Source organism: Callorhinchus milii, unplaced genomic scaffold, assembly GCF_018977255.1.
Source record: "Callorhinchus milii isolate IMCB2004 unplaced genomic scaffold, IMCB_Cmil_1.0 Scaffold12, whole genome shotgun sequence".
Classification (NCBI taxonomy): Eukaryota; Metazoa; Chordata; class Chondrichthyes; order Chimaeriformes; family Callorhinchidae; genus Callorhinchus; species Callorhinchus milii.
The window spans coordinates 13,786,450-13,800,639 of NW_024704753.1; the positions used below are offsets into that span (position 1 = coordinate 13,786,450).

Below are 14,190 nucleotides of genomic sequence, written 5' to 3' on the forward strand. Positions count from 1 at the left end.
GGAAAGGATACAGGCTGAAATCCCCTCCATCCCTCCCCCCCAACCCCATGCTGCTAAATTGCCAATCTCAACCATGCTTGCTCGTGGGGAAGGGGAAACCAAACGTAGGGAAGGGGGAGGTGCTAGTGTTCGACTCGAGGGCAGCTTTCGCAGAGGTCTCGGAAGAAGCCATAGCCTGTCATGTCATGACTGCAGATACTTGGGGAGAAAACAGATTCAGATCCACACACACAGAAAACATCTAACCAACACACAGCGGTGAGCCAGGCAGACCAGAGACAGCTTGACCAACACAATTGAGGTTTATATTAAAAAAAACGCTACTTTGTGAATATCCTGTCACCTCCACCCCCACCTCACTAATAGAAAGTACCTCACACAATGTCAGCGCTGGAGAAAAATAGCCGCAACTGCACAGGATTTTAAAAAAGACTTTCAAGTTGTTGAAGATAATAGCTGGTTTAAATTATGCAACAAGTTACACACTCTAGGGGTTACAGCGTGCTATATAAAGCCACTAAACCCCATAAGCCTCTAAACCCCTTCTTGTAACAGCCCAAGCCAATGACTGTAATGCTCTACGTTTAGCACATTAGAGGTAGTAACAGTGGAGACTCAGTATTATATTGCTAATCTCAATGGAGAAATACATTTTGCAGTATTCTCCAGTGCGGGTAAGAAAGAATCCTAAAGTACACGGCATCTCATTCAGATATTTTTTGAGAAACCCAGCGATGCACAAGCACACCGCACAGGGCTGTTGCTGCCAGACTTTGGGTTGTTTTGAGTTTACAAAAGAGTTTGGGTGGGAGGGAGAGAGGGAAAAAAGAAATCACTATTCAAAGTAGTTCAATACTATGAAACAAATTCACATTTGAAGTAAAATAATGCTGCAAAGCCCAGAGACAAATGGTTTCAAGGGGACCTTTTAACCTGTATGTTGTAGCAGTAGTCTATACAGAGTGCCTTGCTGCCAGTATGCACTATGATTAGATTGTGCCACAAATTCCCCCAAATATTTCTAATGAAAACGTGTAGCAACGTTAATGCCTTTGGTTAAGGTGACACTTTTTGTAATTGTTCAAGTCTCTGTGAAAGCATTTGTAAAGTTCACACTTGCTATAATGCTAAAAAGGTTTAAACAATCCCCCTGTTCGGTTTCCTCTGTTAATGTACAATTTTTCAAAAAAGAAATACATCAACTTTTATGATCTAACACTACTACACCGTGGGCTGGAGAGAGACAGAGGAGTGGGGGGGGGGGAAAGCGCCTCATGAATGGAACCACTGTAAACCCTGGGAACCACTCCGGCTGAAAGGAAAAAAAAACAAATCCCAAAAGGTGTTAAAGATGAATGAACAAAATTAGAAACAATATTTCATCTTCTTCCAGAGACAACTCCTGTTTCAAAAGCCAGCCGGACGCTTAGCTCGCTTTAGTCCGATGTATCATGAAAATCCTTCAGAAGCGTTCTTCGCCTCTGCTCTGCTATATGCATCTGATTCTCTAGATCCTAAATGGAAAGAAGACGATGGTCAAAGTCCAGGCAAAGCCCCAATAACCTGTCAACAGACTGGCTTAAACAAGGCTCTATCCCACTGCTGAAAATCCAAAGCCATATTCCTTAGGTTTTTTTTTCGCAAAAAAACTTTTTATTTTGCGATCCAGACTCTTTCAACATTTGAATCATTTTTCAATTGCTAATAACTGGGATTTATTTCTGTTGGAAAGTCGCAGTTCAACCTCACTTTGCACCTCACTTGTAACTCTTGGCGGGAGAGAAAAGCACTTCAATCCAATCCAAAGACTAAGCATCAGAACCACAGTATTATTTTCTTTAAAGATTACTGACGAGCACATTAGCTCGCTGCTCCAAATAAAGCAAGTTTATTAGAATGAGATGGGATTCAGATCCAATATTAAAAAGTATGGTTATGGTAGATATATTACTGCATGTGTAATGTAGATCCAGTATTAATGTTCAGAGTGTGGCTGTATTACTGTATCTGGATACAATTCACTCAAAGGTAGGTACAAAATACCAGTAATAAAAGCTTTATGCGTCAGTTTGAACAGACTAAGATTTCCAACTAAGCCAGTGCCCCTTTCCAGCTGTCTCCAACCCACCCAGTCCTGCCAGTGCAAAAGAGAGTTGACCAAAGCCATCTGTCCACTTCTTCATCTTTCTCAGCTGTGCACATATCTTCACTCGTTAAAAACTGCCTTTTAATTACACTTGGTTACGTTATTTTGCTGATGACTTGTGACTGAGACACCTTTTAACACCTCACCCTGCTCGCACCTCCTAGTTCAACATTGCAGTGGTTCTGATTCCCAACAGAATGATCCAGCATATGATCTGTTATAAAACAAATATAACTGCAACCTCCTTTATAATATATATAATATATATATAATATTAATATATATAACCTCCGCAGCAAAGCCGTTTTACAACTAGACACCATTCACAATGAGCATCAATAGCAAGTACTAGTTTACCAAAGAGGTTCAGATGAAGAAAGCCCTTTGGCCTATTTCATCTTATTCTTCCAAAATACCCTGACTACTGACTTCCCATTGCAGTACTGAGCTATAATAAAATCAGTCCAGCATAATGGCCTAACTGCTTCCTGCTAACCCCATTCCAGCTTCTGCGTGTGTGCAGGGGGGTGTTTGTGTATATAAAAACAAAGTTCTGATACTGTCCTACAATTGTCCTCCATAACACTGATATATTGCCCTCTTATCCTGTTGTTTTGGTGTACCTGCAAAGTATTGTTACACATACACCTTCTCCCTCCTGTTAAATGTTTGTGTGCCTCAACACTCGCCCATCAGATACCTCTTTTTGAACCTGAAAGAACTGTTTACTTACTCGTTCCAAATGCAAGACAGAGACTGGGGTTAGGTGAACTTTATAATAGAGATTTGTGAAATGAACGGTGGATGAGAAAGTGTTCTCGAGGGTTACTCAGTGCGATGTGATACTTACCCCTCTGTCATAACTGTCTGCTCGCTCCACCTTCCAGGAGAGGTTCTCAATCTCGGCCTCCAGCTGTGCTTGCTGGTACTCAAACTGGAAGAGACAAGGTGTCAGTCAGACCAATCAAACAGGAGCTCAACACACTACAGACCACCAATATTATTCACCATTAAAAGCAGCGCTCTGTAAAGTGAGAGTTTTCTAAAATGCCTGGTCAGCAGGAGTTGGTATAAGTTAATGCCCCACCACCACCGCCACCAACCCGAAGATTTCAATTACTTTTAATCTGCTGTGAGAAGGGTTCCTCACTGTCAGGGCTCACACATGATTAAAGTCCATTATTTATGCGATCATGTCTCGTCAGTGAGCACCAGCGAGCTGTTCAACCAAGAACGGTAACACAGCCAATTTCTAGGCTGTCCTCATCCAACACCCACACTAGCATTTATCTTCTAGCTGGGGGGTGGGGCTCTGGAGAGCAAACAGGAACCATAAAAACTTGAAGCACAGAAGGCGATTATTTAGAGTATCAGGTCTGTGCTGTCTGTAAGAGCTCCCCGTTCAGTCCCTACATACAAACACTCAGCACACACACTGCTATATTTCTCTGTTTCAGATCATTTATCTGCAGACATTGTTCAGCTACAAAATACACCATCATTAAACTTTACAGGAAATCCTGTGAAACGCTTGGAAACGTCCTTCCAATGTGAAAGAGGTTATATCCAATGTAAGGATTATTATCCAATTCCCTCTTAAAAGCAAGCATAGATTTGGCCTCAAGCACACTTTCACGTCCTAACAACCCCCCATCTAAAACATTCTCTCCTAATCTCTCCCTTTGCAAGAAATCTAAAAGATTTCCCCAACCTAACCTAACATAACCTACCCAGGGGTATTAAGGCCAATTGTAGCCCCACTAATGCCCCTCGGAGATCAGAAAACTCAGCAGATTTGAACGTGGAACCTTCTGTAACCACTAAGCCATCCGAAGATCAAACTGATAATGAAATTAATCATTATTCTAGTTCCCCAATCTGCGGAGTATGCAACAGCAGATCGCTCAGCTATATTAGCTGTACCGAAATGCAAACCATTAACGCAGGTTTTAAGACACATGAAATGTTTGGCAATTATATACCAGGTCCTTCGCCACAAGTGCATCTTTCCTGTTCTCAGAAATTCAGCTGCTGTTTAGACCTGTACATACAATGTATAGACCAGGCATAACTGGACCTCACATAGCTCCAGCTAATGTGTAACAGAGATTCACAGAGTTACAGCGTCCTCACAAAGCCATAACAAACCTGTGAAGAAAAATGAATGCAAAAACGTGTACCTTGCTATAAACAAGACACACCAAGTAAACCAGATGTATTTTGGGAGCTGTAGCCAAAATGAGATCTTGATCAATAATCTATCATACCAGACCAATAATGCAACATATTTCAATGCAAGATTCTTACCAGTTTCTTCCTGGGTCCAGACTCCATATAGTAGGCGTACGGATATGTATACTGCAGAGTGTAACGACACTAGAAAAAGAAAACGTGAAGAGGCGATTTATACCAGCAATGAGTTAAAACTTTATATAAAAAAGAAAATAATAATTTGGTCACTCAACCCAAGACTGTTTGTGAGACACTGCTGGGTGCAATTGGCTGTCGCATTTTCTCCACAAAATACAGTCATTCACTTCACAGTATATTCTGTGAAAATCTTGTGATAAGGCGCTATATCAAATGCAAGGATTATTATTAGGTGCCATACGAGTTCCCATGATGTTTATAAATTACTTTAGACTGTATTCGTTCAGATGAAATGAGTACAAGGTTACTAAAGGGCGCGGGAGTGTTGAATTTATGTTGAACAAAAATAACCTTTCACAACACAAAACTCAAAAGCCGACATCTGATTGGCATGATTTCACCTGGATCTCTGTGGTGCTTAAAATGATAAACGTTACATGCATACATGGTCGGAAGTGCATATTTCAAAATTTTTGAGAAACAGTAGGGGAAAGAGCATACTTTAAAATGGAACGTCTTTTTGTCGTGAAAGGCGCTATACAAATGTCATTTTGTGGTTGTCATTAAAAGGAACTATATCCTCTGTAGATATTTTTTAATTTCTACCAGCGGTTCCCCTAAGGGACTTACTTGGAATGATTACCAGTTATGTGGTTGCAAACCAGGTTTGGTATTTTTAAAAAAATGGAATTCAATAGTTTGCTCACAAAATGTCTTAGTTATGCGTCCGTTCTAACGTGGGGTCTAATTATATGGACATGAAACCCTGCGTTGTAACACGGAAGCCCGGGATTCAAGGGGCTGTAAGGATCCTTTCTTACCAAATCCATGCTGAGAAAATTAGGTTGTAACATGTAAAAATGTTACCTGACCTTAAGGATAGCAGGACTACAAAAAAAAAGTGCATAATAATAATCATTGCATTTGATACAGCGCCTCACCACGTTGTCGAGACGTCTCACAGGATACACTGTTATAAAGTGTTTTTTGCAGGCGAAATGGACCAGACAGTTTGTGCACAGCAATAGCCCACAAACAACAATCAGAGAGTGACCGACTTTATTCAGGGGATCATTGGTCAGGACTCTGGGAGAAATTCCGTTCTCTTTTCAAAAAGTGTCACGGGATCTTTGACATCCACCTGAAAAGCCAGGCGAGGATCGATTTAACGTCTCATCCGAAGGAAAAGTACCTCTGACATTGCAACACCCCCTAGCCCTGCACTGAAGTGTCAGCTTAGACAATATGATTCCAAATCCCGATGTGGGGCTTGAACCCACAACCTTCTGACTCAGCGGCGAGATTGCTACACCAGGCTGGCAAGCAGAGAAAATGTCAATCAACAGGTGAATGTGTCAGGAAGACTAGTAACCTTAGCCAGCAGTTTGGCAGCATTCTGCAGGTACTGCCAATCAATCCACGTTCCCAGATTGTTCATCACTCGCTCCTGGATTTTCTCCTGAATCCGCTGGTATGTCTGCGCCTCCAGCTGCAGACTTTTATTGTGGTTCTCCCACTGAAAAGTAAACATTTTTTAAAAAAAAAACTTGTATTCTTTTCTTATTTACCATTTCATCTGCTCAACAGCTACCCTCCTCACACCAAAAGGGACAAGAGGGTTGGGGGCTTATGTGGAGCATAAACACTGGCACAAGCTAGTTGGACCGAGTGGTCTGTATCACTATGTAACTCTTCGCAGAATATATTGCACCACCAGCTCACTCCAAACGGGAGAAGGAGACCTTCATTGCCACCAGCCAACTATTTTCCAGTGGAACATCACTTCAGCAAAGAATAAGGAAATTCTCTAAATAAAAGCCTTCATTAAACAGGACAGGGTTCCAAACTCATACTTTGGGGTGGGGCGGGGCGGGAGGAAGGGAAGGGAATACTTTTCAAATGGTAAACTAGAAATCCAATAACATCTTGGAAATTACGCTGAAGAGGGCATAATGCCAAAAGTAGACAGTTTTAAGAGAGAGGATTGTACATTAAGCTATTATGTGATTAAAAACATCACAAATAGGAGTAAACATCGCACCCTCACTCATGAGACACCTCTTAGTCATACACTTACTCACATATGCCTTCATTACATTGAGGCTCGACTATGCAAACTCATTGCTTGTCGGCCTCCCCAACTCCTCCCTCCACAGCCTGCAGATCATCCAGAACTCTGCAGCCCGTGTCCTCTCCCACCCTGGGCTGCGTGACCTTATCATCCCCATCCTTGCCCAACTCCAATGGCTTCCCATCGCACAGAGGATACAGTTCAAGATCCTGGTCCTCACCTTCAAAGCCCTCCATGGTCTTGCTCGCCCCTACCTCTGTGACCTCCTAAACCCCTACCATCCTGTTCGCTCCCTTGCTCAGCCCACTATCAGTGGGCGGTCCTTCTGCCACTTTGCACCTCTGGAACTCCATCCCACAATCCCTCCATTAAAGCCTTAATGGATGGGGTGGTCATAGTTGGACAAGCACCAGGACGCTTGGCAGACAGACAGTACTTTCAGAGGCAAGCTATGTAATAGGTTTCCGCGTGTGTCAGGCCGACCAAACAAAAAAACAAAAGGAAAAATTATTCCCTTCTTGAAAATTAAAAGTGAATTGCTCATAGTGCACTGATTCCCATTGATGGGACTTACCCTTTCAAAGTAGAACAGGTATTTCTTCAGTGCTTCTCTAGCCTGTGCCTGCTGGCTCTGGTTCACAATGTCCGGGTTCTCCTTGTATCGGCTGCACTCATAGTACTCGCTTCCGTGGGTCTTCCAGTCTCCCAGGCACATCCAGCAGAAATCTGACAGCAGCGAGAAAAACAATTGTCAAATGGAAGTCTCAACCAGGGTTGTAGATTTCCACCCACACAGAACAAGATGGAAGACTCTGGCTTTCTCCTCCCAGGATGATTCACGTTATAATGTAATCTAGCTTGCATTCGGTGCAGAGCTAGAATGCAGAGCTAGAAAGCATTTCAGAGTCTCTATGGAGTGAAGCGACTGGATCTGAAAACAATTTGTATTGTGTATTGGATGAAAATATCAAATATCACTGAAAGTCAAATCAAAAGTTTCAAAGTCAATCTAAATGTTTTGTATTACGGTTTTGTACATACAAATGAACGTTTTTAGGTGAAATAATGGCCGTAGCTAAATAAAATCCACAAGCAAATCGATGAACATTTCACTCAGCCTCTACAGGTGGGACCTTAGGAAACAACAGCCCACCCCCACCAGCATAGTCTCTCACTCCAGCTCTCGCTTTGCTGTTTTCAGGATTCTTTTACTGAAGCCTCCACTAAGCATTAATAATCTTTGACAGAATCTATAATGTTGAAACATCTCAAAACACTCTACAGTAATTGATAAGAGTGCAGTGACTGGTAATTAAATGTAGCCAAATGGGGCAGCAAGGTCTGCAAACGGTCAAACAATCCATCAGCCAACATTTGTATCATTGGCACAAATCATCTACCGTGTCTCCACTGCTCTACGATCAAATGATATGTTTCAGCTTTTGGAACGAGGAGCGAACGAGATCTCACTTGAATATACAGCAAAAACTGAGCACACCTGCTTGAATATAAACAGGGATCATACTAATTATAGCATTTTCTTAAATTTAGTTCTCTACCTGGATTTCCCCTGCACACATTTCTCGGTTCATCCTGCTTTTTATAAAATTTAAGATTAACTTTCAAATATAAACAGTTTAACAACATATCCATGAATTAGCAACGCTGGACTGGTATTGGATCAGTGGGCAAGCTTTCTACCATTTTACCCCCTCTGTCTGGAATTCAATCCTTCTGTCTCACCTCGCCACACTTAATGCCCGCCTCTTCGTACTTTGTCAGCACCCACCTCCCCTCCACCCCCTCCTCAGAAACCCCCCTCTCCCACGCTCGGGTGCCTGTCTCCCCATGCCCACCGATGTGAAAGGCGTAATATTCTATAAATGTAAATTGTATTCCTGTCAAGTAGCATATGAAACCTTGCGCTTTTCTATTGTTAGAGACTTTACATATTAAAATCCTTGTAGGTTACTATAGCCCTCAAAAGGTTATCTTAAAAACAACAAAATAGAGCACACCGATCATAGAAACATAATATTGTCCCCACAGACATAACTCACCATGCTTGCATTTGGAGCATTGCTGAAACAAAGAAACAAAAGCAATTCAATATTGATTTTGGGCTCAAATCAAAAGATCTATAAAAGCACAAGGAATAATGGATGGACTGGCTCACCATGTGATTGCACCCTCCATTTTTCTCAATGCAAATATTGCACTTGGGACACTGCAAGCAAAACAAATGAAACAGTTATTTCTAAAAGAATGCCGTGATATATTCAAGCTTTTTGTAAGTCTTGCATCAATGCTTTTTTTCCTCTTAACACAATCTGTCACAAAAACAAGCGAATAGTTGCATCCTTGTTCCACCCCACTCCCCCATCTTATTACATCATTGCGTTACATACAAACCGACATGCAGTTAGATAACTCCTTTTACATCAGTTAAAACTCTGAAGTGGGCTTGTAAATTTACTAGGGTTAAAACAAGGCAATACAACTTATTGGTACAGGAGCGATGATGCATTAAGCCATTCAGTCTACAAAGATGCATTTATAATATAAGTCTTGGGTACAAATCCAGGTGCAACTACTGCTCAAGGCTGTTGTAAAATCTGGATAAAATGCATAAGTTGAAATCAAACCCATTTATGAGCAACCGTAATGTCACAGTTTTCATACAGTGAAGGCAGCAGTAAAACGTCGCTTGATCAGCGAATAAACCTCTGTTAAGGAGATGAGTCCCAGCAGTGACGTGGTGGAAAAAAAGAAGTTTCGTTGGGGAAGGAAATGGTGTTGACCTACTTTTTACACGGTCCTTCAATGTGTTCGAATCCTGCCTCAGCGCTACTCAGAGATTCACCAACAACTTTGCAGTCTTTTTGCCTTCAACATTGAGTCTCCTAACAGTCTGAGCTGAGTACAATAGCTTTACAATACCTAACCAACCCCACCCCACCCCCCAACAAAAACCCTTGCTAAGGTATACTACATCCTGCTAAATGGAACACCGTAAATGTTCTGGTGAACCTGGTACAAAGTCAGACAGTCAAGTAACAGAAGGGTAAAACATGGATAAATTCTAAATTTTGCACCGTAGCCAAGAAAGGTGATCTGCAATGTTATATCTGAATGTTCTTCCTAATAATTTCCTGAGCCTGTGGAGTCTTAGCTCAGACAAAGAAAGCGTTTAACAACAAAAACAATTGGCTGAGGTTAAACTGCTTGTGCATTTCCATTGCTTGACTAAACTGCCAACTCCTTACATCTTTTGTATGTGCACTGATGTAATTTGCAGTCTCTGAGTCATCGGCACATTTGGTGAGCCATTTTTTAATGGTGGTGCAGTCAGTGGGGGCATGGTACATCTGGCGACATTTGAAGCTGGAAGACAAGAGCCACAAGTTAGCATATTTGCTTTAGGAATAACCTTTTGATGGAAACACTCGATTACCACTTCACTCTTAAACTGACATCATGGAAGGCCCATTGGTATACATTTGCCCAAACGGCCAGGGAATGGTGAAAAGAAAGGTAGGTTAAGAATCAAATAAGGACCCGAATATTTGAACTTCTAATGTTTAATTTTTCCCAATCTGTTCTCAGCCAAATATAAGACCAAACAAGCAGATTGTGCACCACATAAACCGCAAACCAGAGATACACTGGTGGACTGATGTGAAAAGCCCATTGTACCATCTGCCCCCGTCCCATAAAGAAAATCCAATCTGTAGGTTGCCCACAATGAGGTTAAAACGTACATTTAATTTGTGATCTCAGGGGAGGTTATCTGGAGGGTTACCTTCCCTGAGGAATATTTAGAAGAATTAAACACATTCAGTTTCATATCCCCATACACTTACCCCAACTAACCAATTCAGAGCAATAAATATCAAGATTGTCAGCTACCCGGTTACTTAGCACAGGATTGTTGCGCAAGCCAGAGAAGTTTCAATGCAAAGCAAATGGCTGCATAATATTGCTCTGCCAGTAATGGAACATTTAAATATAATAATACTTGCATTTGATATGTTGCCTCATCATGCCATTTAGACGTCTCATCAATCTTTCCCTCAAGCAAAGATTTAAACACATTTACTTACATCTAACGTGATGCATTATCACGTAAAAGGGTATCAAAGTACTACACATAACGGGTTACTTTGAAACGTGGTGACTTGCTACTGGGAAAATAAGGCTGTTAATCCACAAGCAGGGATGAGATGAACGGTCAAATTTAATCTGTTTTGGGTGTTCAGGGAAAATACTAGTCAGAACTCCCTTCTCTTTTAAATACTTCCATTATAGTACATGTGTTTGGTACCTCTCTATGCAACACATCATATATCAACAACTATACAGACATTTGTGTCGTAGTATCAAGTTTCAGGGTGTTTTTAAAAACACATTTGCAAAACAGGAATTGAAAAAGTCTCCAAAGAATTATGCGATACCTAAGATACAGCCTAGACAACTCCATAAACTGTGCGCCGACAGTCATAGTATGGTTACTTAAAAATAATAAGGATTAACTACTGGCTAAACCTGTGCATAATGAACTGTGAAACTTGGTAATAGTTCAAGTACAATAGCAAGGAATGTTTGCAAACAGTAAACTGTGCTTCTAAGAAAAACACCAGGGAGGTATTCTGTAATCTGAAGAGCAGAGTGAAATCTGGATGAACACACCCGAGCCAAGCATAATATGTTGTTAATAAATGTTGGTCCTCGCTCTCACCAATAAGTCCCTTCATGCCCTAGCATCTCCCTATCTCTGTGATTTATTGTCTCCCACTCTTCTGCTTGTTCCCTCCAATCGGCTAACATGGGCCTGCTGCACATCCCCACCCCCACAGCACCACCAGCGGTGGCAAAGTCTTTAACAATGACACCCCTAACCTCTACTTAAATTCACCTAAAAACCTCTCTTTGACTCTTCCCCCTCTTCCCTGCCCCCTCCTCCCTTGCTCGGAATCCAACCCTGTCTTTATGAAGCACTCCCGAGACATTACCCTACATGAAGGATGCTATGCCTAAGCAAATTGTTGTTAATTTGATATGAATAGAGAGCAAGTGTTTTAAGGAGTATTTCAGGAAAAGCACGACAAAAGACATCTTTGTGATCTTAAAATGTTCACTGTTCTTGTGAAATAAGTGCAGTCTTACAGCACTTCCCAGTGATCAAGGTGATGGAAATGAAAATGACGCAATAGGAAAGAGAAATGAGAAGTACTGGAGGATCTGTAGGGCAGTGAAGTCCTCATGAAGATTTTGTCTGCCTGTTCTGGTGTATGCTAAATATCTCAATGACACGGTTTTAAAGACCATCTAGTTATCATGGGAAAATGGCATTGATTAGCTGTATCATTCACCTATCAAACAGCCACTACAGTTCAAAGTAACTAATTGTTTGAAGCAATTTAAGGCTTTCTGACATGATGAAGCACTGTTTTAAATGCAAGTATTATTATCTTATTGCACAGAAGCAAAGGCAGAGCGCTGAGATCCGATGTTTCTGAGGTCAAAACGTTCTGAGACTCTACCCTGCATGGAGGGTGCTACAAACGTGCATGTTGTTGTTGTTTCCCCATATCCCTATTAAATAAATAACAATAATCCTTGCATTTGATATAGTGCCTTATCACATTGTTGAGATGTCTCAAAGCGCTTCAGAGAATATACTGTAAAGTGAATTGACCGTACAGGTGTGCAATTCAGGATCAGATGATCATTACTGGAGAAGACACAAGGACTCAAATTAAAATTTCCAACAAAACTACCAAACAGACACGAGCAATGATCTGAGATAAGGTACTAGAGATATCTGCAGGGATTCATTGATCTCAATACCTTTGTGGAAGATATAACAATGCCTTTATAATGCTCTCGGCCTCCCTGGCTGTTTGTGCGTATAAATTTACTGAATAAGATGAAATAACATTTACCAGAAAACCTCATTACAAAGGCTGCACTGCACACGCCTGGCTTTCGGCTCCTGTACCTGGATCACCATCGGACAGTCAGCACCAGGACACAGCTGAAGCTGATAATGGCTCTGTTGTGAAAACAGGAAAAGAAAAATCATCAGATGCAAAAACTCTTTCCGATTCTCAAATAGGACTTATAAACTATATAAAATGGGGAAGAGAAAATAAATGCAGAATAATACTTACAAATATGCCAAAGCAGCAGGACAAGTTTTGGGGTTATGGGAGGTACGTTTAGAACAGACACCAGGAAGTATTTCTTTACACAGAGTTTAGTCAACAGCAGGAACAGGTTGCCAGGAAGGACAGTGGAAAGCTGGTATCAAATGGACCAAAAGGCATTCTTTATCCAAACCTCTCTTGTTTCACAAAGGTCAAGACATTTTTGGGCACCTTGGTCCGTTATATAAATTAAACAAATTGATGCCAAGATGAAGCTGCAAAGTATCCTAATATCTCTATTACAAGCAACAGGTTTTTTTCTGAACTGGCAATTCTGCAGTGAGAACTTGACTGTTCAGTGGTCAAATTCAGAGTGCTGCCAAGATATCTGCAGCTTTGAGAATCAGTTTCTAATTTGATTTATACATAATTACTATCAACAGCGTTCTTTAAACTGAAGAGGTTCCGTTCTGGTTGTTAAAACAGTTCAACTGATGTATATCCTCATGATTCTAGTCTTAATCCAGAACACAAGTTTTTATGATGGACACATTATACTGATCCACATGGGTTGTTAGGGAACTGGAAAGATTTTTATTTTAGCCTATTGCAAGTGAAAAGCATTGCGTTTGCAAAAATAAAACATCTCGCCTCCCAGAAACCTCCAATATTTTCATCTGCACTATTTGAAGATAAGCCATCACACTGTCAAACAGAATATCGCTTTCAGCAGAAAGACTGGAAGAACTCACAGATTTCTTCTGCATGTGGATCAACTGACCATTGATTTTAAATACATAATCTACATATAGTCTATTTCTCCCCCATTTTAGATCGACAGGTAGAATACACTCCTATTGTAATTAGTTGTATTGACCAACACAAGAGTTATTGACTGGATTAACCTACTCGGCACTAAATTGGCTTTCGGCTTTCAAAAGGCACAGTTACAAATGCAATAAACTTGCATTTGTATTACACATTTGTCAAAAACTTCAAAAGTGCTTTGCAGAGATTATCGTTTGAGCGAGATGCACAAAATGCATCTGAAGAGGAGCATTGGGAAATACTGTTCAAGAGAAATCGAGGAAGAAGCAGATTGACTCATGGAAATTTTAAAAAAATCTAGATCAAGGAAAGGTAGGATAGAAGGACTAACGGAGAACACACTTTCTATAAAATGAACACCTCGGTCTTTCAAAAACACGTAGCAACAAGATAGACAAGCGTATATCTTTCTGATATTAAATCTATGTTAGATTAAATGGGAACTGCCTTCCCTTCCTGGACCATTCCACTGATGTGTAGAGAGACTCTCCAACATGGCTGCAAGAAGCTCACCCTAGAAAGAAAGTCCTGCAGTTGATGTGAGAACAGTAGCCAGCTGGCTGCGATTATTCCTTGCTCCAGCAATGTTGGATAGATGAAACTCCATCTGACACATTTATTTTAAT

At 41.0% G+C, this 14,190-nt stretch overlaps 1 protein-coding gene across 1 annotated transcript in view; it reads right to left on the minus strand.

Moving 5' to 3' along the window:
- Window positions 1-283: 283 nt before the first annotated feature.
- The window catches only part of arih2 (ariadne homolog 2 (Drosophila)), a 32,174-nt gene continuing 18,267 nt past the window's right edge, over window positions 284-14,190 (minus strand). Inside the window, exons 7-15 of the mRNA XM_007890321.2 lie at window positions 12,533-12,642; window positions 9,854-9,971; window positions 8,764-8,814; window positions 8,648-8,669; window positions 7,162-7,313; window positions 5,889-6,032; window positions 4,454-4,522; window positions 2,997-3,080; window positions 284-1,514 (exon numbers count right to left, since the gene is read on the minus strand). Coding sequence (XP_007888512.1) covers window positions 1,437-1,514; window positions 2,997-3,080; window positions 4,454-4,522; window positions 5,889-6,032; window positions 7,162-7,313; window positions 8,648-8,669; window positions 8,764-8,814; window positions 9,854-9,971; window positions 12,533-12,642 — 828 coding nt within the window. The 3' untranslated portion in view covers window positions 284-1,436. The remainder of the gene's footprint in view (window positions 1,515-2,996; window positions 3,081-4,453; window positions 4,523-5,888; window positions 6,033-7,161; window positions 7,314-8,647; window positions 8,670-8,763; window positions 8,815-9,853; window positions 9,972-12,532; window positions 12,643-14,190) is intronic.